Here is a 25,506-nt window from a genome sequence, read left to right as displayed (position 1 = left end):
TTGATTGTATTCTTAGATTGTCTAGTCTAGGGATTGCATCTAATGTGTTAGATTGAGAATTGTTAAATCCATTGCATGATTTCCTTAATTAATTGAGTTTTCCATTGCATAGCTATTAATTATGTGTATTGATGATGGGGTTTTGGGTTAATTTAGGAATGTGCATGGGAGAGTTATGGTTAATTGATCTTTGAGTGTGAAACTAGGGTGTTAGCCAAGCCGAGCCCCAAGGGGGAACATTAATCCATAATATTAGGTGCTTATCCCTTTGCGTTCATCGTAGATTAAGAGACCCGATGGCCTACATGTATGAATTGAAGTCTTATATCCCAATTCTCTTTGCATATGCATGATTGATAGTATCACACAATGCATTGTGTATGGTTGTGTGTGTTTGCAATGATACCTTGAGTATGAGAACCGAGTAACCACCGGGACGGATTAGAGACTAGGTTTTTAATTAATTGTTTTAAATCCAATTTGTGCTTACTTTGATTACAAAATCGCTCATGCTACCGAGTCATTCGGCCCATTTCTTTTACTTGCTTTTATTTGATATTCATTGTGTTTATTAGTGTTAGCTAGTCATTTGCATATCATTCACTTCAAATTTGCATTGCTTCCTCGTGGATCGATACCGGACTCACCGGTTTATTACTTGACAATACCCTACACTTGGGGTAAGTACACACACACACTTTGGTGTCGGTCAAGTGACACACAAAGTTACATTAATTTTGCAGAGGCATGCAATGAGAATACACATATTTTGGTGGGTGGGTGGGTTTGGTGCAATCACAGCGCGCACACACATGCATCCATACTCGCTTAACACAGTTTTGACATTTTGAGAGAAACTAGCTTTTTCTGCATGCTCTCTCGTAAGGAGTAAAACTTACTCATCGTTTCATTCACAAAAGTTGAACCAATACATATACATGATTGTCGATATACATACATACATATATATATATATATAGTATATATAATTAATGAATTGCTGGAGTGATTCTCAGCGTTTATTATGAATGTTTGTTTATATTATATGGTGAGAATTATGAGCTATATGTATATATCCGAGAAAGGAGCAATCATGGGTTGAATCTCCAAAGCCCCATCCATGATTAAAGCGAGTCGTACTTTGTATAATTTTGGTGATTCGTGAATGGCATTGATATTAACATTGCACACGTGAGATTAGTAGTTCCTTCTCTTCTTTACTTTCTTTATTAAAAATTTTTTTTAAAAAAATCTTAATGGTTTTTTAATTGAATATTTATATTTTCTGGTGAATAAAAAATGGAATTAATTAAAAAAATTTGTGGTTCTAAAAGTTTTATGTAAAGTGTAACTAACATGTTTTGGTTTTTTTTTTCAAAGATAGTGATGATACCAAAATGAACTCCGCTCATATCTTGACACTTAGTCCACCAAAATCACACCAAGATGATGCTCCTTTGCTACTGATCGAGGACATCGATTGAGGAAGAGGGATCTGAAGAGCCCACACAAAGCATGACATCCGAAGAGAAGGAGAGCATCGTGGAAGACCAAAGAGCCCCCATTCGGTGAAATAATGAGCATACATGCTCGGTAATTAACAATGACCAAACGTCGTACGGAAACTAAGAGTCCAAAAAAATGATGACTCTACTTAGGAAATGAATCGGGATAGAATCCACCTTCCTATAATTATACTTGAGATCAAGAAAAATAGATATACTCCCACCAAAATTAGAATTCAAATAACTGATATAAAAAGGGATCCCCGATACAGGTATACGATCCCAACTTCTACACTCCATGCATTATTGTTAGCTATTTAGGAGAGAATCTCAAACACCAAATACTTTCATTTGATAATTATTGGTTCAAGGGTCAGAGAAGTCCTCTGAACACACCCCCGAAGCCTCCCATAGCTAAAGTATTTTCCTGTGCAGATCGTCAATCCTACCACCTAGTATATCAACAAAACCGAGTATAGTTTTGAACGTCATCAAATCCATTAATTTAATACATGATCTAACGCCACTATTTCTACAAAATTATAGCAATCTAACCAATCCGGATTCCGGTGGTGGTATCTCCCGTGGTACGTGCAACATCTTACGGTGTTGGTTAATTGTTGCCGTCGTCGATGGACCATCACCGCATAGCACGTGATGCCCATCCGAACCACAGCCAGTGCCTTGTCATCCGAGCCTGAGGTTCCCTAGAGGCTCGGACAACCGTTTGGCCCCGAACCTCATCCCAATAAATAAATAACGAAACAATTAATAAAGAAAACAATAAACGTCTCTTTTTGTAGTTACAGCAGGAAACAGAGCAGAGAAAGAGAGAGAGTGTCTGTGTTTAGTGTTTCAGTAGGAGTAGCAGTCATTGCATATTCATCTTTTCTCACAAGCCAAACCCACCTCACCGACTGAAAGATTCAAGGATTTCTTCTCTTGTAAGCCAAACTTTCTCTATATGAAACTAAAGATTTCTTTTTGATTGTTGGGTTTCGCCATTAAAGCTCTCACGCCATTGCTCACGAGAAATCGGTACTCCTCTGTCACGGAAAAGCAATTCTTCTTCCCCCAAAAGTTCCCTCTTTTCTATATAAACACTTCAACATCAGTCCAGTACTCTTCACCGCTTCTGATTAGTGATCACTACTTTTTCCTTTAATGGCGGTGAAACAGAGACTCTGTAGTTTCCGTATTCTGCAATGCATTTTGTTGTTGATGTCTTTGTTACATTGTAGAGTGCATGTGCTGGCAATGTTGGATCCTCTTGATTTCTTGGCTCTGCAATCGATTCGGAAGGGGCTTGATGATATGCCCGGGTCGAATTTCTTTGCTTCCTGGGATTTTACTTCGGATCCCTGTAATTTCGCCGGAGTTTACTGTGATTCTGATAAGGTGATTGCTTTGAACCTCGGCGACCCGAGGGCTGGGTCTCCCGGCCTGACGGGTCGGATCGATCCTGCAATTGGGAAACTCTCTGCTCTTGCCGAGTTTTCAGTCGTTCCGGGTCGGATTATCGGTTCTCTGCCTCCGTCAATATCTCAATTAAGGGAGCTCCGATTTCTTGCTGTGAGCCGCAACTTCATCTCCGGTGGGATTCCGGCGACTCTGGGGCAGCTCCGGAATCTCAAGACGCTCGATCTCAGTTATAATCTGTTTACTGGAGAGATACCTCAAGCCGTCGGAACTTTACCTGAGCTATCCAACGTCATTCTCTGCCACAACCACCTCTCCGGTTCGGTCCCTCCTTTCCTCTCCCAAAGCCTAACCCGGATCGATTTAAAGCACAACGATCTTTCCGGTGCGGTGGCTCCAAGTTCCTTTCCCCCCTCGGTTCAATATCTCTCCCTATCCTGGAACCGATTCAGTGGCTCAGTGGATGGCCTCCTAAACCGGCTCGACCAGTTGAACTATATCGACCTCAGCGTGAACCAATTCACCGGCACAATCCCGGGTCGGCTTTTCAACTTCCCGATCACAAACCTTCAATTGCAGAGAAACTCATTCTCCGGCCCAATTCAGCCGGCTGATCAGGTTTCAATCCCAACCGTCGATCTCAGCTACAATAAACTATCGGGTCACATATCGCCAATGTTCTCGAGCGTACAGAATCTCTACCTGAACAACAACCAGTTCTCGGGTCAGGTTCCGGGTAGCTTGGTGGATCGGTTACTGTCTTCAAGTATACAAATACTGTACTTGCAGCACAATTTTTTGACCGGAATTGAGATAAATCCGACGGCTGATATTCCTCTGAGTAGTTCACTGTGCCTACAGTATAACTGCATGGTCCCACCGGTACAGACGCCGTGCCCTCTCAAGGCTGGGAAGCAGAAGGTTAGGCCTACGACGCAGTGCGGGGAGTGGAGGGGGTAATGATTGGAAATTCGGACACATATCGAGGGCATTTTGGGAAAGATGAATGCTAGAAAAGTTGATATTGGTTTTTTATTTTTTTATTTTTTGATTCATTAATTTATTTATTTATTGTAAAATTTAAGTAAAATGTGCAATAATCAGATCCATTGATGCTTGGGGAAAGTGTAGCTATTTAGTGGATAATCTCTATCAATATTGTATAATATATGTAGATTTTTTTTGGGCCACAACATTTGTAAGTCTGTTCCAAATTTATATCAAACTGCTCTTATTTGCGTATTTGTCATATCATTCAATAGCTTAATTGATTATTTTATGAGTTTAGGGTAGATGGTTGTTTTAACATGTTGTTAAGACTTAAGATGAGAGTTTGAACTAATTGTGAGTACTTTCGAAACTGTTCTCATTTGCAAATTTGTTCTACGAAAACACATGTTATTCAATAGTTTAGTTGATTATTTTTCTGAGCTTAGGACGGATGGTCGGCATATTATTACGATTGGGAGTTTGAGTATTTGTTCTACGAAAACACATATTATTCAATAGCTCAGTTGATTATTTTTCTAAGCTTAAGAGTTAGGGTGGATGATCGATATATTTTTCTGAGCTTAGGAGTTTGAACCAGTTGTGAGTATTTTCAAAACTGTTCTTATTTGAGTATTTGTCATACGAAAACATATATTATTCAATAGCTCATTTGTTTTTTTTTTTTTCACTTAGGGCGGATAGTTGTTTCGGCATATTGTTAAGGTTGGAAGTTTGAACTAATTGTGAATATTTTCTGAAATCTTAATCTTGTATGATTTAACGGCGGGACTCTTCTCACCCCCCTGTTTTACTTGTTCACCCCCTTATGAAATGACATCATATTTTAATATAATTAATCACTGAGAACCGCGTCAAGTTTTAAGTTCATGGAACAGGCTCTTCTCCCAAGAAAATAGAAATACTTTTTGTTTGTGATTTTGTTGAGAGAGAGATAAGGCCTGTTGGACTAAGTTTTGACACAAACAATAATATGTGGGTTTCCCTTCTTTGCTTCTCTTCCCCTTTCAGAAGCTCTTTCTCTGGCTCTGTTGTTATTGCGCTGGAGAGAATGTGGAAGATTTGTTGTTTTCTTTTTTGGGATTGAGGGTTTTGAATCTCAGCTAGAAGTGCTAGCTACTTAAGCCAATAAAAACAGAAAACACATTCAAATGACAAACTTGAGCACGACAAACATAGAGTTTCTGGGTTTGGTTTTGAAAATTGAAGGGATTTAGGTTGCGGGTTTCGTCATCTTCTATTACTAATGGCCTCCAATAAGTGGAGACAGAGAGATGGCAAATCAAGGAAGCACTAAAAAGGTAGTTTGTAGAGTGGGGTGGGGAGGGAGAAGAAGACAACAAATGTGTTGCACAGTCTCTCTCTTAGATTCTCGATCTTTGAGTTTGAAAGAATAACTTTTCATTGGACTAATTTACCCTTGTTTGACACTGAGAATAGGCTAGAAATGGAAAAAGCAGAACACAAATTACGAAGTCCTACTGAGGCAGTTTTTTCAATAGGGGTTAAAATAATAAAAATGAGGGTGTGAATAGCAGCACCCATGATTTAATTGTCCCAAAGAGATGCTAGTATTTTATTGGGGTTTTCTTAATATAATGGACTTTTTTTATGACAACTAATCTGTCAGTTACCAAAAAAAATAGATCCGTTGGATGAAATTAACACCATCCAACGGTCCAAACATGCACTGTGCATCGGTACCCTCCTCCCTCAATCCCATTAAGGCAGCGCCGCTGTGGCGTGGAATATCTCCCACAAACACGCACCACCGGCACTGCAACGACTGACAGCCCCTGGTGGGTCTGAATTTCAAACTTGCTTACCAGGCGACATCAATGAAGCGAATATTCAAAATCTCCGATGCAGCCGAAGCGGAGCTGCTTTGCCGCCACAGATCCGGCTTTGAAGCCAGAATCAAATCCCCATCCACTTTCACCCGCACAAGGCCCCCGACTTTTAGATTCTCCCGCGGACTCTGTGACCAAATCCCCTCGCAGAAGGCCAGCTCATTCCTCGGCATCCTCGGCCTCTTCAGCGACAACCCATCTTACGCTGATGTCACGGCTAGGGAGAAGCTAAGCAAAGATGTGTCGGCTTTGGCGGACAGGTTGGTTCGATATGAGAACGATTTTGATAAATTCATTGAGGTTTTAGAGGAGGAGGGTGTTTCGTTGCTTAACAGGCACAGACATGGTTATGCTTTTCTTGAGCTATTGAAGCAGTTGGGTTCGCGGCCTCAATTGGCACTAGAGGTGTGTGTTAACGGATCAACTTTGCATATTCATTGCACCCGGAAAGTTAACTTCGCGTGCTTGGCTAAATTTTTTGCATCTTATATACTTTGTGATGGGCTTTTGTTTCTATGCTATGAAATTGCGTGAATGTGCTGCTTTTATTCCTAACGAATTTTATCAAAATCTTCATCTTTTTTTTTTTGATGTTTTATGCCTGTTTCGCATGTTAGTATGTGGAACTTGCTCATGTTGAAGTTTATGGAGCCAGTCATTTCATTTTGAATTGGTGAACTTGATGTGTTAATGATATCGACTTCCTTTGGAGTTCCAACTCAAATTAAGTATATGTACTTACAAGCAGGTTGCGCTGTTCTATATTTCATTTCGGGTATTGTTGTCCACGTTTGATTGTGGATGGTTTTGAATAACTTCTTATTGGTAAACGGTGTGGTCGATTTGATCTCAATGAGATGTCAAATCTGCTCTTTAATTCTGAGACTTTATCATAATAATTGAAGTAGCTTTTCAATCAATAGGCTTATACGGTATTCTGAAGTTGTTCGTTGTTTCTTTTTATTTTTTATAAATGCCTGAATGTTGTCTATACTTATTCAGGTATTTAATTGGAGAAGACAGTCAGAGTCTGAAATTTGTATGATTCCAGAAGAATATGTTAAGGGCATTACAGTTGCAGGCAGAACTAAGAACGTTGATATCGCGCTTGAGTTGTTCACCGAGGCTGTGAACAAACGACTCAAGAGACCGTCTACTTATAATGCTCTAATGGGTGCATATATGTACAACGGTCTTGCTGATAAATGTCTGTCATTGTTTCAGGACCTGAAAACCGATACAAGTTGTAGGCCTTCAGTTGCAGCATACAACATTCTTCTATCAACCTTTGGACGAAAGTTGTTCATAGATCAGATGGAAGCAATATACAGGGAGATGATAGAACAAAATCTTTCCCCAAATTTGAAAACATATAATACTTTAATTGATGGTTATTTGGTCGCATGGATGTGGAATAGTATGGAAAAGACTTTTCAGATGATGAAGGCAGGCTCGGTTAAGCCTGATATTAGAACTTATAAGCTAATGCTTCGCGGATATGCACATTCAAGGAATTTAAAGAAGATGGAAGAGACCTATAACTTTGTTAAACATCATGTCGATGAAGATAGCCAATTGGTTAAGTCTATGATCTGGGCATATTATAGGAGTTCTGAGACAGATAGAGTTCGAAAGATTGAGAATCTGATGAGGCTTCTTCCAGAGGAGCGTTATAGACCTTGGTTGAATGTGTTGATGATCAAGCTTTATGCCCAAGAGAATTGCTTAGATGATATGGAGATCTTGATAAACGAGGCATTTGAGCATAGAATGACTGTATTGTCGTTAGATGTGCTGCGATGCATTATTACCAGTTATTTCCGTTGCAACGTGGTTGACAAGCTCGCAAACTTCGGGAATCGTGCCCAGTGTGCTGGGTGGAGGATCGGTAGGTGTCTATATCACTGTAAGATGGTCATGTATTCAGCGCAACATCGTTTGGAAGAAATGGAAAGGGTCCTAAAGGAGATGGAGAATGTAAATATGGACCGGACAAAAAAAACGTTTTGGATTCTTTATAAAGCCTACTTAAGCTGGGGTGAAAGGCACAAACTTGATAAAGTTAGAGCTTTGATGTGCAAGAATGGCTATGGAATACCTGTGGATGCATCATCCTCATAATGAGGTTTTTGTCATAGGGGCTATTGATCACTGGAAATGAAAAATGCTCTTGGCCAATCTTGTTATTGGTTCATCTGATGTGAAAGAGGAATGAGGTTCCAAATGATGCAAGAGGTACACCTCTTCTTATTTGGTTTCAGTTCTTATCGATAACCCTTTTCCCCACCATATTCTTAATGGTTTCAAATTCGCCTCTAGTGGCAATGTCGGAGTTGAAAATTTTCTTATGATTATCAGTAAAGACTATATATCCATGTCTCATTTGCCACAGACGTTTCTGGACACTAGTTTGTGCACTGGAAATGTTTGTCTTGAATCAATGAACTTTCAGGCAGAACCTGAGCTAACCTCTGCTGCCAGAGTTGCCCCTCATTCCAGATGAACCATGCAATCTGCAGATTGGTTTTGGAAGTCCATGTCCATATAGTGACATCAGGATTTTTATCTCTGTCTCTTGTCATAGCCAAGTAAAATTGGTCATGTCTAGTTCTCCTTTTATTTTGTGTGAAGTTCCTTTTCAACTACTGTAAGCAATTTACTCTTTCCTCTCACATGCGTAGCTCTTGGCCACTATCTGTTGGAAATGATTGATGCCATATTTCCATGTCTTAGGTATGAGACTAGTTCTGTTGACTTTGTCTGATTTTGAAGTGGGTCTGACAAATCTGCTCGTGCCAACTTGGCATGTGATTTAGGTGACATGCTTCAAACCTTTTATTTTTTTCCTGGTTCATTTTTTTCTCATTCATGGGGGCTTAGTGTCGAATGTGGAAAATGAACTCGTATTACTGTTCTCAAGTCACTGTAGATTTTTTTTAGCTGCAAAATCACTGAGCAATTAAGGCTTATACAGTATACTGGTGTGAGGCTAACATGATGTATGTACACTTTGCACACAAGGAAAATACTAAAGTTCAAGAGATGAATTTTGTTGCTCCCCACTGTTTATATATGGAACATTTATTTGTAAACCCTTTTTTATGATTTTATTGAATTGGGAATCTGGAGCAGAACTCTTTTGAGAAATGTTACCATAACCAAAGCACAAAACAGAAGAATTTGACAGCAAGAAACAGCAGAAGATTAAATGTACCCAACATGGGTGTTGGTGGTGAAATGAGTTTTGTCTCTTGTTAGGCAAAGAAGTGGTTGTGGTTAGTAATAAATTCCTGCCATGTTTTTTGCTCATTTTTTCCCCTCTTCTGAGTTCTGACTATTCTACATTTTTTCTATGGTTTTTGTTTGAACACCAGTCTTTCCCTTTCTGGTGCTCCGAAGCTCATGCCACAATGAAGAGATGGCTGGGGTCTGATCTTCAAGACGGGAACCCAAGATCAGACTTCAAATATTCATTGACTAGACCACGTTAATAAACAACATTTGTTGTTTAAAGCTTTTGCCATTCATGATTGTTGGACCATAATGACTTTGAGTCCATGCCTATAAACAGTCTGTGTTTTTCCTGCTTTGGCTGGTATTGCTTCTGGAAACTTCATTTTTATGCATGTGACATCAACTGAAGAATAACACTAAAATTAAAATTTCTCAATTTTCTTTTATATTTTATATTTCACTCATGGATTCTTTCATGCTTGAAAGTTGAAATTCTTGTGCTAATAAGTTGACACCCATTTGTCCTGTCTCTCTTGTGTTCTATTTTGAGTTATTGCCTTTCAAAGTCATCTCTTTTTAGTTTTCCATGCTTTCTTATTGTTATATTGTTATCAACTTTGTGGTTTAATGCCTAAATCATTCCAAAGAACACACATTTTTCTTAAGCTGCACCACGTTTATTTGAAAAGCAAATTCCCGACCAATACTCTAAATGATTGTTTATTGCTTTATATTATTGTGATGTGTTGATCTAATATGATCTTGTTTCTTGGATGTAATTGTGTATGTTTGATGAAGAAACGTGTGAAGATGAATTTTTTTTCTTTTTGATATCCAAAAACCGTAATGTTATTGTTGTTTGGGCGATTTGGATCATTATCATCAACCGAACCTTTCTCCCAAAAGTTTGGGGTTGGTTGCATGAGTCTATGAGAACATCACCGAGTCGATTTGGATATTGAATTTTTTTTATTGGGGCTTCTTGTAGGTTGGGTTTTAACTTTTAAGTTATCTTGGGTCTGTTTGGATTCTGGTAAAGTTCAGTTTACAGAAGTTTGATACATTATAGTCTGGGAACCTGATGCAAACTTTATTCTGTTAATGTTTCTAGCCAAAGAATTATGGAATGTACGTTAACCTTGTTTTGTATTTAGAATTTGATTGTATACACACTGACTGGTTCTTGACCTTGCTGGAGATGCTGCTAGGTACAACAAGAAGAATCGCATTGTTCTCAGGCATCGTCAACTTGCTGTGAGGAATGATGAGGAACTCAGCAAGCTATTGGGGACTCCTACTATTGCAAATGAAGGAGTTTTGCCAAACATTCATCAGAATCTGTTGCCCAAAAAGGTTGGGAAGGGGAAGGGTGACATTGGATCCGCGTCACCGGAGTTTTAGACTTTAGAGTGTCCTTCAGTTTTGAGTACCTTTTAAGAGATCTTGAAGGATGCATCGTGTTTTTCGATTTTAACTCTGCAAACCTTAAATTTGGCCCTCTCTTTTGTGATTGTTATCGATTCTTGCTTCTTGATGGGAACATTGTGTTCTGAGCAATAAAGGGGCAATCTGGCACTCTCCATTGTTATGTCCAAAGAAATCTCCATTGTTTTCTTGAACCAGTGAATATATAGATTGCTTGAACTTCCCCTGCAAATGTTTGATTGGAAAAGTTTTGTTCTTTTGTAATATTTGGCAGATTTTTGCTTCTAGGCCAACTTTCAGAAATGTCAGTGGACAAAGTATGACAATGTCACTGCTGGAGTGCTGAACCAGAAGCCGGAGGCTATATTTGTTGAATGGCACATACAGTGTCTAAGCAATTAACAACGCGGGTCATTAGCTGATGGGGAATTTGATTGCCATAATTCTTAGCGCAAGTAGGAGGTCGTGATTTCAAGACTCATGAGATTTTTATTATCACAATTTACGAAATGTGTCACTCTTTGTTATCGTCCCGCACTTTGTCCATGGGGTTATGGGGTCTTCTTTGTATTCTGGAATTTACTTGTAAGTTCTGATTAGGGTCGAGAATCAGAGACCCGTCTGGCAGGCCCCTGCCCTGGGTATGACTGCCAGATGTAAGTCGCAGGTTGTGCAACCTCACGGTAGGGATCACCCGCCCCTTCAAAAGTGGTCGAATGCCTCACAGAGGGTTCGAACTCACAATCTCCAGATCACCAGTTAAGGCTTTAGACAAAATGGGCCCGTTTTCATGATTTCATGATTTCATCTCATGAGTCAGCTTTGGCCCTTTGGGTGAATCGCGAGATGACGAGGAAGCGGAAAAGAAACATAACAGGGGATGTAGCTCAAATGGTAGAGCGCTCGCTTTGCATGCGAGAGGTACAGGGTTCGATCCCCTGCATCTCCATTTTCCATTTTTCTGCAAAATCATTTGTCTTTCTCCGTCTCTCATCACCTCGTTGTTTTGCTTCTCACCACAATCACCGAATCACGAGTTCTCCTCCTCTCTGACGCGAGAGCAATGTCCGTTCCTCTTTTCGACCTTGCCCCTGGTTTTTCTGCAAAATCATTTGTCTTTCTCCGTCTCTCATCACCTCGTTGTTTTGCTTCTCACCACAATCACCGAATCACGAGTTCTCCTCCTCTCTGACGCGAGAGCAATGTCCGTTCCTCTTTTCGACCTTGCCCCTGGTTTGACAGTTTCCAGGCTCTGCTTAGGTTTGATTGATTAACCTCTTACCTCTCTTTTTTTTTTTCCTTCACTCCATCCCGTGCTTATGCTGTGCTTCAATGCCCTTACTGCTTAATTTTCCAGGTACGATGACTTTCGGAGAGCAGAACACTTTGCCACAGTCCTTTCACCTCCTCGACGAAGCTTTCAATGCGGGAATCAACTTCTTCGACTCCGCAGAGATGTATGTTGTGATCTCTTTTTCTCATATTCAACTCTCGTTTTTCTGAATTGATATGAAGTAATCAGGATTCTGCGTTACAGGTATCCAATTCCTCAGCGTGCTGAGACTCAGGGCAGGAGCGAAGAATACTTTGGCCGTTGGATTAGACAGAGGAAGATTCCTCGTGACCGTGTTGTTCTGGCCACAAAGGTTTGTGCGCAATTCTACCAAACTTGTTGATTCTGTTATGCTAAGTACTGACGTGCATTAGATGCTTGTTTGGAGCTATGTTAAAGAAGGGTCGTGAGCTTATCAAATGCATACAGTATGAGTGACTGAGTGTATGTGCTTCTGGAAAGCAATTGTGTGGGTTGGGGTGGGGAGTGGACTTTAAATTTTAACCCTATTGCTTAAATAGTTGTTTTGATTGGTTTTTATAGTACTTGTTAACCTATATACCTTTTTTTGAGATTCCAGAATCCTGCTTAGGTCCTTATTTTGGTGAATTTGTGTTACTCTAATGACAGCTTCTGTTCTACACCTATTGGATATTTGTTCAAAATTCTTTGTTTGATTGTGATGGATGATTTTGCTTCCAGGTTGCAGGGCCATCTGGACAAATGACTTGGATTAGAGGAGGTCCAGAGTGTTTGGACGCAAGGAATATTAAAAAGGCCATTGACTGTAGGTTGGTTCTCAATCCTTCATTTTATCAACATAATCAGCCTCGGAAAGTATGTTTCATGCAAGAAATTTATGTTTTGGCCTAATTATAAAATCCATTTAATGCATGAAAATTTTGTGTTGTGATATAATTTTCAGTTATTTGTGATGTTGCAGTTTACAGCGCATGCGAATGGATTATATAGATCTTTATCAGATTCATTGGCCTGATCGGTTTGTATGTCGATGCTATCCTTTTCTAAGTCTTCTTGCTGTTGTAGGCAGAATGGTGGTATTCTTTGAATTAAAGAAAATTTGTCGGTGACACGTGTGTGTGTGCTTGGGTTATTGAGAAATACTTTCAGTTATTTCCTTTGTCAAGAATCAAGATTCATTTTTGGTTTTCTTCACCTTCACACCCTATATTCTGCTCCTGAAGTGACTTATAACTCTTTGTATAGCTACGTTCCCATGTTTGGAGAGACCGAATATGATCCCACCGGGCAGTTCTGTTCAATTTGTATTGAAGAGCAACTTGATGCTCTTGGCAGAGCTGTTGATGCTGGAAAGGTATGCGATTGATTGTATTTTGGTTTCGCCTATGTACTCTTTCTCGCTACCATTGCATTGAGTATGGACAAACTTTGTCCTTTTTTCTTCCTTTCAGGTAAGGTACATTGGTCTTAGTAATGAAACACCATATGGTATCATGAAGTTTGTGCAATCTGCTGAAAAGGTTTCTCATTATCCAAGAATAATATCCATTCAGGTTTGTATGTGTCATTCCTGTTAAAGAATAGCACACCTGCTTGTTCTCCTGCTTCAATCTCTCTCTCTCTCTCTCTCTATATATATATATGTGTGTGTGTGTGTGTGTGTGTGTGAGGATATACGCGCACACATATTCGTTCTTCTTTCATGGTGACGCTGCTGTATAAAATTTTGTTTCATTTTAGAACTCATACAACTTGCTCTGCCGAACATTCAATTCTGGAATGGCTGAGTGCTGTCATCATGAGAGGTAAGTCATATGATTATGTCAGTGCGTATTGTCAGGAAATTTTCTTTTTCATTTCTGTGTTATGAATTGTGATCTATGAGAGATTCTGGTTATCTTATACCTTCCAGTAGCATTGTCATGATGCACAGAATAATACAGATGTGAAGCTCCTTGGTCCTGTGTTATTTTTTTCATTCAAAGGGGGAAAAACCAAAGAAACTTAAAGCACATCTGGACCTCAATTTACTGCGGGCTATTGTGTTGGGTTGGTTGAGTTCATTTAATACAGAGAGGACATTGGTTTTAAAGGATCTTGCATGACTGCATTCAAGAAAAAGAATATTGCATGACATTATTTTTGTGCCTAGTGAGTTTGACTCTATGTCATCAGAGTTGTGAAATTAATGTATCTGGATGAGACTTAGATGATGAATTATATAGCAGCAGTCCTCATCTGCAACAAGATGTAACTAGATGATAGAATGTTTTAAAATAACTGCCAATGCAGTAATGCACTTGGTGCATCTAATTAATTGACCAAAGAAATTGCGTATATAGAGAGTCACTTGGGGGTTGCCTGTGCAGGGGTGGAGTTTTCTTCAGATTTTGTTCTAACTTTTTTGTTGGACGATTTGTGTTGTAAAGTTTCAGCTGACGGGCTTTTTTCTGCGTGTTTCTATTCCAAATCTTTAGGATAAGCTTATTGGCGTACAGCCCCCTAGCAATGGGCATATTATCTGGGAAGTACTTTTCACATGATGGCAGCCCAGCAGATGCTCGGCTAAATCTTTTTAAAGGTTAATGGCCAGAGTTGTACTTCATTTTCATTTTAGGAATGCAATGTGAATGGCCTGAACCTTCGTTACATATATAAAGTTTCTTTGCAGGAAGGTATTTGGAAGGGGAATCCAGATACAACTTGTCCAAAAAGATCATAAAAGATGCTACCCTGGTTAGTAAATTCATCTTGGATTTTAAATTACTCTTTAATAGGCTAAATGGATTGGCAAAAACCATGTGTAAAGGAAGCTCTTTTAAGAATCAGTGTTACAATATGAGAAACCTTCGATAGTGATCATTAGTCAATATTGTAGATGACTTTTATGCAATAATGGTTGGAATTATGACCGTTTCTCCTGACCTTTATTTTTGCTCTGTTTGTAATCTCAAATGTTGCAAAATTGCAATTGAGGATGCCTTGAAGACACGTGATGATGGACGCTTATAACTCATAAAGTCATAATGTGTTGATTCTTTTGTGGATGTCATGCATGTGTAGAAACTATTTAGTTTGTGTGATATTTCTGATGTTGATGTAGTTCATTATCCAAGTGTTACAAAATATTGGACAAAACCTGCAAGGGGCCCTCTCCTGGGGAGGCTCAGCATTGATTTGTTTATTTTTGTTCAGAACAGAATATTTTGTCACGTGCTGCGCAGATATGGTATTGGTTGTTGCATCATCTTCATTTCTTCCACTTTGCAGGAATACCTTGGTATTGCGAGAAAATATGGTCTTCATCCAGTTTCTCTTGCAATTGGTACGAAACTTTGTTTACATTAGTATCTATTTTGTAGTATCCATTTATGCAATGATACATTTGTACCCTCCCCAAGTATTTCACCTCAAATATATCGTAGTGGATTTCTATTGGACACGAAGTTGACAAAATGAGTGAGAATTGTAAAAGTTTTGGTACTAAGGGAAGCTATAATGTTTTAGTGATCTTTTAGGTCCTAAATGGGTGGGAAGCATAACAGTCTATTATCATCAAAAGTAATGTCATTTACCTTTAATTTTAATGCTGCATTATAGTTGACAAGATGATAGCTTTTAGATGATCAAATGATAAAGAATTGAAACATGCCTGAATTCAAAAGTAGCATTCCCCACCAGAAAGTGAGTTTTTCATATTATTATTTTTGTTTGATTTAAATAAAAAATTGGCATGGTGTAGCGAAGAATTTATCCGGCATCCCTATTCACACACATCCTCTAACTGAGACAACCTCATGTGCAACTGTGATCCTTCAGTCATGCCCTTAGAAAAAAGAAGTGTTGTCTTGTAGTCTGTCTGTTCTTTATCGCCCCGTCTGTCTAACTCTGTTTTTTCCTCTCAATTTGTTGCCTTGCTGTGTCAGCCTTTGTTTTGAGACACCCTCTTGTTGCCAGTGCTGTTTTCGGAGCTACCAAGTCATGGCAGCTCAAGGAGGTTCTTAACAGCTGCAAAGTTGAGCTAACATCCGAAATGATTGCAGAAATCAACGAGGTTCATGCAAGGTTTCCTAATCCATGTCCCTGACCATAACTGAAAATAACTTGCTGGCTATGTTATATATATACTTGCTCAATTTGTAATCCATATTGTAATGCTTGTATTTGGTTTTATGGTTAATTATACTTTCCAGAACTCAGAGAAAAAAGTGGTTGTGGCCACCGTAAGTTATGAAATGAGACAGAACCATGAGTCGGGCAGATTTGCAAAAGAATATGGGCAGTGGTCAAGTTGAGTAAATTCAAGGAGTCTGAGCACTCCGGAGGCGATTTAAATAATGTGATAGTTTTTGGCACTTACAGTTTTAGATGCTATCCAGTATGATGCCAGAGATCGGGAGTTTGAATGCCAGAGATCGGGAGTTTGAACCCATTAAGATATTTCTTTGTGGAATTTTGTGTTTCTATTCATGTCAACTTCGGTCCAGTCTTATCTGTCGTCAGTGTCAGTGTCAGTGCCATGTAACAATTAAATGACAGTCATTTGATGTATTTTGACGCTACCATGTCAATGGTGGTTGTAATTTGGAACTTTGAAAGTTGAATCTTCTTGTATTTTCTTCTTCCAAGACTGCCTGCCGGCACTTGTTTTCATTGTTTAACTCAACGAGCGTAGGTCAATCAATCCCACGTAATGGAGTTAGTCCAAGACTGGGCCAGTTCTGGTCTGTTTAATTCGTATTACCGCGATAACTTAAAAGACTGCCAAAATTTTGAAATCCCAATATAGAGATTACTTGAGGGAGGCGCCGGAGCCAGAATCCGGACCGCATCAATAGAATAACCGAGATCCAACTTAGGGTTTGGTTTTTTTAATTGTGGTGATTTAAGGGAGCTACTGCCTACTGTTGTCGGTGGTGGTTATCGGTTTGTGATCTTGAATGTGAAAGTGTTGGTACGCTTGGTTTGCTTGGGCCCATGGGTTCGAAGCCAGTGTTGTACCCTGCTCCGACTTATCGTGCATTCCAGTCGTATTGGGACAATGATGAGGACGCGCCTGGTCCTCGATGTGGTCACTCCCTCACCGCCGTCGCTGCCACCAAATCTTACGGTCCTCGCTTGATCCTCTTCGGTGGTGCAACCGCCATTGAGGGCGGTGCCGCCTCCTCCGCCCCTGGCATCAGTTACTCTCTCTCTCTCTTTCTATCTACTGTTGATTGAAACTACATTATGGTTATGAATCTTTACTTTTCTCAACCTCTCCAGATTGATTTTTTTCTTTAATTGGTTGTAGGATTGACTGGGGTTACCAATTCAATTCATTCTTACGATGTTCTCACCAGAAAATGGACTAGGTTCCTATTTACATGTTTTTCTTTCCTTCCCTTGTTGCTGCGAATTTAAAGTCAAAAGAAATGGGTTTTAGTGACTTTTGGGTATGTAATGTAATCGTGCAGGCTTAGGCCTGCTGGGGAGCCTCCCTCTCCTAGGGCTGCCCACGCAGCGGCGGTGGTTGGAACAATGGTGGTCTTCCAGGTAAATTTTGAGCTTTAATCTGAGACCAGAGGCTTTTCGTTATTGTTTTATTTACTTATATGGATTGATGATGGTGAATGACTAGGGTGGCATAGGTCCTGCTGGGCATTCTACTGATGATCTCTACGTGCTCGACTTAACTAATGACAAATACAAATGGCACCGGTGAGTTATTCTATTCTTTTGCCTAGTACTACAGCTGTTTTGTCCTGCTCTTTTGTTGTAATCTTGTCATTTAATTTCTTGTGCCCTCAATTTTTAATTGTTATTAGAGTGGTTGTACAAGGACAAGGTCCTGGGCCACGGTATGGCCACGTAATGGACTTGGTTGCCCAAAGATATCTGGTTACTGTCAGTGGCAATGATGGTAAGTACACCTATCCTGCTTGGTTGCAATCTTTTTAAACAACCAAAGCTATTTCTCTTTTTGTGAATAGACTCTACTTCATCTGGAATCTAATAACATGAAACATTTATGAAAAATTACATGTTGTAGGCTTTTAGCAAACTCAATTAAAACTTAATTTTATTACAGACAGCTTGATAGGTTTATTGAAAAGGTTGTCTATGGTTAACTCATAATAAAACTCTCTGATGCCCAATGAATGTGGCTGCAGGCTGCAGCAGCTAATTTGCTTGCTTGTGCATATGGTATATGCGAGCTACCTCTCTTTGAACTTTCGTTGAGCAACAGAGTTCAACAAGAGTATAACACTTTTACAAATATGGTGGCTTTTAATATCCCACAAAGGGTTCTGAGATTTATTTAATCAGAGAGCATTCCAATAGGTGGACAAGTGTTCCATTGGAAAGGTTCAGCAATTGATGGTGGAATGGACTTACAAAAGTTTCAATTCAGAAATTTATTTTATCGATGTGGCCTAGTGGTAGATTTGCAGGAGTGCAACATAATGGTCACATGTTCAATTCTTGGAAACAACCTCGCAACTTATTATGTGGAGGTAAAGTATGTGTATATCCTGCCTATCGCCAAGGACCCCGACTCCACTCACTGTAGGAGCCTTGTGCAGGGAGTTGTTTACCGTTTTTTAGATTCTGAAATAGATTTATTTGAGTCAGAATTAGATTATGACATTCTGTTGACAATTGTCTTTGCAGTTGATCACGTGCTTAGAATTTATGCCCAACCGATAAAGTTTGTTAGGTTTAATCTCTGGAACTTGATGTCTCATCTAATTCGTCGCAGCAATGTACTTGCCCTACTTATCACGATGCACTAATATACTTAGAAACCCAGAGGTGGACTCAAGGGACTTATGCTGCCTATTCTCAGTTGATAGGATAAAAGCGAGCATTGTATCTGTTTAGATGTTTGTGTTTTGATGGAACACTCTCAAGCCTATATATTGCTCAAAGGAACTAAAACTTTGTTGTGCATTGATAGCTGGGCAATGCAATTACTCATTAGGCCTATAATTCTACATATTGTCATAATGTAAAATTTCCACTCTCTGGAACCCAACGCTGAGATGAAAGATTATCGTGGATTGATATCAAAGTTAATCCCATTTCAGCACGAGAATCCTTAAGATATTCTCTCTCTTCCTCTCCCTCTTTCTCTCCCTCTCCACTCTGTGTTTTTGTACCAAATGTTTTTTTTGGTGACAACTTCTTTAAGTTATGATCAATTTCAAAAAATAGTGGCGCTTCCTCTTTTTTTTCACTTTATTTTGGTGGAGTTTATGAATGGCTGCATCATGCTTATGTAAATGATAACATCTTCAATTCGATTGTGACTCCACAAAAGTGTAGATTGCCATGTTGTCATATGATTCTTTTTGTTCCCACCATTGAAAAACTATGTAGTGGATCCTCTTTTAATACCTTTTTTTTTCTTTCCAAATATTGTTCAGGGAAGAGAGTTCTTTCTGATGCCTGGGCATTGGATACTGCCCAGAAACCATATGTATGGCAGAGGTTGAATCCTGAAGGTGATAAACCGTCTGCTAGAATGTAAGTTTCTCTAGGTTGTTAATGACCAAAAGTTTTGAATTTCTGTGGGCCTCTATTAGTTCCATCCTTTGATTTGTAGGTATGCAACAGCTAGTTCCCGTTCAGATGGCATGTTTCTTCTTTGTGGAGGAAGAGACACCTCTGGTGCGGTATGATTAGCTCTTTTTGAAAAGGTTTTAGACAGTCAACTGATAACATCATCTATATGCATACACGAGCATTCTGCTGCAACATGCCTTTGTACTCTTTCTGAGAAATATATCCATTTTCTGAGTCGTATATTTTTCGCTGAAAATTTATTTAAATTCTACGTAATTTGTGTTTCATACTATCATTCTTCCCAAGGAAAATAAACTTTTCTTTCTGGAGCTACAGTTTACTACAAGCATATCTAAGTTTCATTTGATTAAATATGATTCATGCTGAGTTTCTTTAAAGAATTAATTTTATACCTTTCGCAGCCACTTGGAGATGCTTATGGGCTGCTAATGCATAGAAATGGTCAGTGGGAGTGGACTCTTGCACCTGGGGTGTCTCCTTCCCCGAGATATCAACATGCTGCAGTAAGTGATGACTAAGATCCAAGTTGAATTTTCTCTACATTTTTGCATAGTCTTTTCAAAATGAAGAAGTAAATGTAAAATCTCTGCTGGCACTGTATATTTTGGAAGCACTGTAGAAAGTTTCTGATGTTAATTTTTGATACTGGTTATTTTGTGCATTTCTGGTTATCTGTGTGATAGCTTAGCCCTTTGATGCAAGTTTCTTTAGGTAAGCTATACATTTGCTCCTTTGCAGGTTTTTGTTGGTGCTCGCTTGCATGTCACCGGAGGTGTCCTTAGGGGAGGGTATCCTGTGGAGGGTGATGCAGCCATTGCGGGTAATCTTCCTCTTCCTTAGTTTGTTGTCGTGTATTTTGAATGCAAATATTTATAAATCTCATTAAGGATTAAGGTTTTGATCCATGTGGTTCCTATTTTGGTAGTTCTGGACACTGCTGCTGGTGTTTGGTTGGACCGAAATGGGCTAGTTACTTCAACACGCACCAGCAAGGGGTACAATGAATATGATCCTTCTTTGGAACTTATGCGTCGATGTCGCCATGCATCTGCATCTGTTGGTGTTCGCATATATGTTTATGGTGGTCTAAAAGGAGGTAAAAAGTAGACTAAATTTGAGAAACATAATCTTACATAGCTCGTATCTGTTTGTTTTTCTTATAATACCTATTCTACTCTAAAGAGTTTCAAGGTTTCCATCCATGAATTTTCAGCTATTCTTATTTTTCCTAAAAGCAGTTTCCGCTTTCCAGTCAGTAAATAAGCTGAATCAACGGGTCTCATAAACTACAACCACTACATGGGACAGAGGATGCATGCCTTAATTCACCCTGCCTATATTACAATTTTCTATCGAGTTTGTTCGTTGTAGGTTGTAATGTGCCCTATCCTCTGGTGTTGCTTGAAGTTACAGTTTTACCTCTCGGTCCTGAATTTTTATGTTTTAAAAAGAAATCAGCAGTTGTTTTAGTAAATCTGTTGTGTGTCCCTTCAGTAGATGTTCTTTGTCATACTGCAGCATGGTTTCTTGTCATCTCTGAGCCAGCCCTCCTGTTTTATCATACTGATGGTTCAAGTTGTGAGTTACGTTGGTATTTCCAACAGTGAAATTGGTTAGGTGATGTCTTTGAAGGTGTGAAATAATAGGAATTTCTTTTATTATTAGCATTGGCCTATCTTATTTCTTAGACCTTTAAAGGAATATAATTTTTAGAGACATTAGAGATGAATCTTCAGGTGGACAAAATACACTTTTGTAGACAGTTTCTTTGGATTGCTTATTATGTCATATTGTCATGTACTATACCCAATCTTAACTTTGGAATCTTCTTCACAAAAAAAAAAAAAGAAGGGACGAATCAACGATTGAGTTTATATGTACCCTTTTGATTGGTCAGGTCATTTTGCTATAGTGAAATATTGTTGATTATCTTTGTTCATTGTCTAGCCTCATTGGTGGGACACATCACACATGGCAATCGTTCATGCAAAAAGCGCAGTTCAAATTGTACCTAATTAGTAAATACTTTATCTCGTGCAGATATTTTGCTAGACGATCTTCTGGTTGCAGAAAATTCTCCATTTCAGTCAGACATCAACTCTCCTGTATTAACATCTGAGAGGACACCTACTGTGACCAGTCCCAGACTCAATGCCTTTAGTTCTTTTGCAACAACAAAAAATTTGGATCGTGGACCTGAGGTTCCCTCAGCTGGTGGCATGAGGTTATCTTGCATAACTCTTCTACTACTTCCTCTTTGAAAATCGTACTGGCCCACAATGTATCGGTTGCAACATATATTTGCACATCTGTACATCAATTTCTTATTTTGTTTTTTTGTTTTCCCCCGAAGTCAGTGATGTATTTACATTTTTAACAGCATAGATAAGAATTCCATGGAAAAACTGATGGAGGCTTCTGCTGCTGAAGCTGAGGCAGCTAGTGCTGTCTGGCATGCTGCACAGGCAAAATCTGCCAATTCTACAGAAGACATTTCTGTGTCTGATGACTACTCACATGCAGCAGAAACAAATTCTGATGGTAGTGATACTGAAGCAGATGTTCACCTTCATTCCAGAGCTGTATGTCTATTCCTTCCATGTGTATGTCTGAGGTCATTTTCAGTCGCCAAGCTGCAAATCAATACTTTTTATTCGTCACAGGTAGTGGTTGCTAAAGAGGCTGTTGGGAATTTGGGTGGAATGCTGAGACAGCTGTCCTTGGATCAGTTTGAAAATGAGAGCAGAAGGATGGTTCCTATGAATAATGATCTGTCATATCCCGCTAAAAAGTTCACCCGGCAAAGGTCTCCTCAGGGGTTGCATAAGAAGGCAAGCTGTGTCACATGTGGTGTTTGTCCTTATATTTGTATGGGGTAGTTTGTAATTGTTTGTTGCCATGCAGATTATTTCTACATTTCTTAGGCCTCGGAACTGGAAGGCCCCTGCCAATAGGAAGTTTTTGTTGGATTCCTATGAAGTTGGCGAGCTCTGTTATGCTGCTGAACAGATCTTTATGCATGAGCCCACAGTGCTTCAGTTGAAAGCTCCTGTGAAAGTCTTTGGTGATCTCCATGGACAGTTTGGTGACTTGATGCGTCTATTTGATGAGTACGGTTTTCCTTCTACTGCGGGAGACATAACGTAAGTTTGAAACTGCTCATGGGGTTATATTGAATGATGCAGGGCATTGATTAGCTCCAACTCCCAGTTTTATGCGTTCTGAAATTTACTGTTTTTCCATTTATAAATATAGGCCTAATTTCAGAAGTTGTCTTGAGAAAACTGTGTGTAAGGAGGGTAGGGGTGAAGGAATTTTTGTGCTTTAGAAAAAATCATTATATGGCGTTCCATGTTGGACTATATTCTATGAGCTGCTATCAAGTGTTTGTAATGAGAATTACCTGCACCCTCATGTGGGAGCTATCTTTTCAATAGATGCAATGCTGATAATACCCTGAACAGGCACATGATTTTATATAATGATTTAAATTTTGCAATCTGACTTGTCAATGAAAGTGAACTCTTACATAATATAATAATTTGAAGAAAATTTGTGATGAACATATCTTCTAGAATCAATTTGGTGAAAGGTCTCAAATTTATCATATATATTAGTGGAGTGAGTCAATAAATGGTTGACTGCATTAGTTGACTGTCCATTTTGGATGTAAAGAGGGATGCTACATGGTATAAGAGAGGGAGTGAGGGAGTGAGAGAGAGATGAAGATGACCTAGCAAACCTAGTGTTTTAAATGTGACGTGTTTGAGGTGGAAAAACTATGTGGTTGCATAGTGGGTGGGGGAGCCATTGACAAATTAGTCAGAGTGAGGGAGTGACAAAGTATACCCTTGCATAGTGGCTTAGAGAGTGACAAAGTAATAATGCTCAAATTGGCTGGTTAATTCGTAATTTATACGAGTATTATTATAAATTTGATTTACGTTAATTTATTATAAGCTTATAAATATAAATATGCTTAACAGAAGATGCAATAAGCTCATTGGTGTTATTTTTAAGACAAGAATCTTTTGAGTAACATAAAATACCTCAAGAAATTTTTGTTAATTAGACATTGTTCTGTATTTCAGGTATATTGACTATTTATTTTTGGGAGATTATGTTGATCGAGGACAGCACAGCTTGGAGACTATAACCTTGCTTCTTGCTCTGAAGGCAAATCTTCTGTCTAAAATGAACTTAAATTTGCTAAAAATATAGTTTCAACGTAGTTCTTATATCGCATTTGAAACAATGTATTTTTTCCGTACATCAACCCCATTCTTAATATTCAATGATTTGCAGATTGAGTATCCAGAAAATATTCACTTGATACGTGGAAATCATGAAGCTGCTGACATTAATGCGCTCTTTGGTTTCCGTATTGAATGCATTGAGAGAATGGTTGGATGAATCTGCACATAAACTGTCCTTTTATATTCCGCAAATTCGACTCTGCCAAATGACCTGTGTATTTTGGTAGGGGGAGAGTGATGGAATATGGGCGTGGACTCGCTTCAATCAACTTTTCAACTATCTTCCACTTGCTGCACTTATTGAGAAGAAAATCATTTGTATGCATGGGGGCATAGGGAGATCTATTAACTCAGTGGAGCAAATAGAAAAACTAGAGAGACCCATAACAATGGATGCTGGATCGATAATTTTGATGGATCTTTTATGGTACGGGATCCCTATTTATCGTTTTTGTTAACCATCTTCCATATCTCAGATATCTTATGGCATTCCTTATACAGGTCTGATCCAACAGAGAATGATAGCATAGAGGGTTTGAGACCAAATGCGAGAGGACCTGGTCTTGTTACATTTGGGGTATGCGTGTTCAGTTTCTTGTATATTGAGAGGTTGAGATTTCTCGCATGTGTTATGTATTTAGTCCTTTGAAACATTCACCCTCCTCTTTGGCAATTTTGAATCTTCTTTCTCTGTTGCTTGAAACATACGAAGGTACAATGTTGGTTTGCAATAATATCAACTTCGTGCAGCACATAATGTGGCCTTGTGACTGCAAGTTTTTTGTCCATGTGGCTTGTCCATGATATCCTTGAAATTTTACAATGCTTTTACCAAATTCATATGTTGTGATTATATTTACAAATATTTAGTTGCATGTTCATTCTATCATATATTTTCATTCTTGCAGCCTGACCGAGTCACAGACTTTTGTAAGAAAAACAGGCTACAACTCATCATTAGAGCTCATGAATGTGTGATGGATGGTTTTGAACGGTTTGCTCAGGGCCAATTGATTACTCTTTTTTCTGCGACAAACTATTGCGGTAAGCGTATTTTTTTTTTGTTCTCTGCCTGTGGCCATGCTAGGATTGCAGCCTAAACTTATATGTATATATATATCCAGGGACGGCAAACAATGCTGGAGCCATACTTGTAGTTGGCAGGGGTCTTGTTGTGGTTCCAAAATTGATCCATCCCTTGCCCCCTCCGCTACAGTCACCTGAGACATCTCCAGAACGTGTCTTGGATGATACCTGGATGCAGGTGAGAGAGTCTACATTTTGATTGTGTGCCTTGATATGGATTATGGAATCAGCTATCTGGAAGACAATCCACTATAGATATTTTTATTTACTTCCTATGTTTTTTGTTGCCACACAGGAGCTCAATATTCAAAGACCACCAACCCCAACTCGGGGTCACCCACAGCCTAACCTTGATCGCAGCTCACTGGCTTATATATGAATATATTATCTGACTGATTTTTGTGCACTCCTATGCTTTGCTGCGGAAATTTCAAGCTCAGCCATCACATGCTTTGTGCCGGCGAAGTTTCTGCCACTTGGCTCAAAGTATGTTGTTGATGTTGTATTTTCTGATGTACAAAGTTGCAGAAGAGTATGGCCCTGTGTAGCCTTCCCTGAGAAGATTTAGTTGTTGACGAGCTCAGTGTAACATATAATCTACAATTTATATAGTGAGAAAATTGTGTTGTGTTTTCTGCTTTCTTACATTATTTATAGGAAGGGGGCCGGTAGATTATTTTTGCTTCTTGTAAATTGTAATTCTTATAGATAGATTACTAACTTAGACTAGTTGGTAGTCGTTATTAGTCATGTTATTTGCCCTAAACTCGTTTGGTTGACTGAAATGTTGGGGATGAAATTTTTTTTTTCAAATATCAGTCATTTTGATTAGAAGTCAA

The 25,506-nt window shown here is 39.0% G+C and overlaps 4 protein-coding genes and 1 non-coding gene across 15 annotated transcripts; all 5 read left to right on the top strand.

The window, feature by feature from the left end:
• Positions 1-2,297: 2,297 nt before the first annotated feature.
• Positions 2,298-4,168, top strand: LOC119983911 (probably inactive leucine-rich repeat receptor-like protein kinase IMK2). Its single transcript, XM_038827649.1, has one exon. It carries the CDS (start codon positions 2,670-2,672, stop codon positions 3,882-3,884), a length of 1,215 nt encoding a protein of 404 aa, XP_038683577.1. The 5' UTR covers positions 2,298-2,669; the 3' UTR covers positions 3,885-4,168.
• Positions 4,169-5,671: 1,503 nt separating this feature from the next.
• LOC119984349 (pentatricopeptide repeat-containing protein At2g30780) lies at positions 5,672-10,673 on the top strand. Of its 10 annotated transcripts, XR_005464890.1 has the most exons (4): positions 5,672-6,187; positions 6,785-8,017; positions 8,516-8,598; positions 10,225-10,673. XR_005464890.1 is itself a non-coding variant. In XM_038828254.1 (2 exons), exons 1-2 carry the CDS (start codon positions 5,771-5,773, stop codon positions 7,901-7,903), a joined length of 1,536 nt encoding a protein of 511 aa, XP_038684182.1. In that variant the 5' UTR covers positions 5,672-5,770; the 3' UTR covers positions 7,904-10,673. The 10 variants fall into 10 exon arrangements, 1 of the variants encoding a protein (XP_038684182.1); XR_005464887.1 differs by lacking the exon at positions 8,516-8,598; XR_005464888.1 differs by lacking the exon at positions 8,516-8,598 and having other exon boundaries at positions 10,215-10,673.
• Positions 10,674-11,317: 644 nt separating this feature from the next.
• On the top strand, positions 11,318-11,390 carry TRNAA-UGC. The gene has a single exon. It is a non-coding gene; the product is annotated as a tRNA-Ala (tRNA).
• A 152-nt stretch (positions 11,391-11,542) lies between these two features.
• LOC119984210 (protein tas-like) lies at positions 11,543-16,032 on the top strand. Its single transcript, XM_038828050.1, has 12 exons — positions 11,543-11,701; positions 11,799-11,898; positions 11,979-12,087; positions 12,477-12,565; positions 12,718-12,774; positions 13,002-13,110; positions 13,208-13,309; positions 13,497-13,561; positions 14,234-14,337; positions 14,428-14,492; positions 15,027-15,081; positions 15,683-16,032. Exons 1-12 carry the CDS (start codon positions 11,644-11,646, stop codon positions 15,841-15,843), a joined length of 1,074 nt encoding a protein of 357 aa, XP_038683978.1. The 5' UTR covers positions 11,543-11,643; the 3' UTR covers positions 15,844-16,032.
• A 292-nt stretch (positions 16,033-16,324) lies between these two features.
• LOC119984209 (serine/threonine-protein phosphatase BSL1-like) lies at positions 16,325-25,294 on the top strand. 2 transcript variants are annotated; one of them, XM_038828048.1, is made up of 21 exons: positions 16,325-16,938; positions 17,050-17,110; positions 17,213-17,291; positions 17,377-17,456; positions 17,564-17,658; positions 19,166-19,265; positions 19,345-19,414; positions 19,727-19,828; positions 20,064-20,145; positions 20,251-20,421; positions 21,366-21,549; positions 21,706-21,907; positions 21,989-22,156; positions 22,230-22,468; positions 23,417-23,501; positions 23,631-23,729; positions 23,809-24,008; positions 24,083-24,158; positions 24,490-24,625; positions 24,706-24,845; positions 24,963-25,294. In XM_038828048.1, exons 1-21 carry the CDS (start codon positions 16,734-16,736, stop codon positions 25,044-25,046), a joined length of 2,658 nt encoding a protein of 885 aa, XP_038683976.1. In that variant the 5' UTR covers positions 16,325-16,733; the 3' UTR covers positions 25,047-25,294. The 2 variants fall into 2 exon arrangements, with proteins under 2 accessions (XP_038683976.1, XP_038683977.1); XM_038828049.1 differs by lacking the exon at positions 17,564-17,658 and having other exon boundaries at positions 16,792-16,938.
• Positions 25,295-25,506: the final 212 nt, after the last annotated feature.

The sequence above is a fragment of the Tripterygium wilfordii genome, chromosome 18, assembly GCF_013401445.1.
Source record: "Tripterygium wilfordii isolate XIE 37 chromosome 18, ASM1340144v1, whole genome shotgun sequence".
Classification (NCBI taxonomy): domain Eukaryota; kingdom Viridiplantae; phylum Streptophyta; class Magnoliopsida; order Celastrales; family Celastraceae; genus Tripterygium; species Tripterygium wilfordii.
This window is presented reverse-complemented; position numbering and strand designations above follow the sequence as displayed.

Coding starts and splice junctions, on each gene's coding strand:
- LOC119983911 (XM_038827649.1), top strand. CDS start 2,670: ATGGCGGTGAAACAGAGACTCTGTAGTTTCCGTATTCTGCAATGCATT.
- LOC119984349 (XM_038828254.1), top strand. CDS start 5,771: ATGAAGCGAATATTCAAAATCTCCGATGCAGCCGAAGCGGAGCTGCTT. Junction 6,188..6,784: donor GGCCTCAATTGGCACTAGAG/GTGTGTGTTAAC, acceptor ATACTTATTCAG/GTATTTAATTGGAGAAGACA.
- LOC119984210 (XM_038828050.1), top strand. CDS start 11,644: ATGTCCGTTCCTCTTTTCGACCTTGCCCCTGGTTTGACAGTTTCCAGG. Junction 11,702..11,798: donor AGTTTCCAGGCTCTGCTTAG/GTTTGATTGATT, acceptor TTAATTTTCCAG/GTACGATGACTTTCGGAGAG. Junction 11,899..11,978: donor TTCTTCGACTCCGCAGAGAT/GTATGTTGTGAT, acceptor TCTGCGTTACAG/GTATCCAATTCCTCAGCGTG.
- LOC119984209 (XM_038828048.1), top strand. CDS start 16,734: ATGGGTTCGAAGCCAGTGTTGTACCCTGCTCCGACTTATCGTGCATTC. Junction 19,829..20,063: donor CGAGATATCAACATGCTGCA/GTAAGTGATGAC, acceptor GCTCCTTTGCAG/GTTTTTGTTGGTGCTCGCTT. Junction 24,626..24,705: donor TTCTGCGACAAACTATTGCG/GTAAGCGTATTT, acceptor ATATATATCCAG/GGACGGCAAACAATGCTGGA.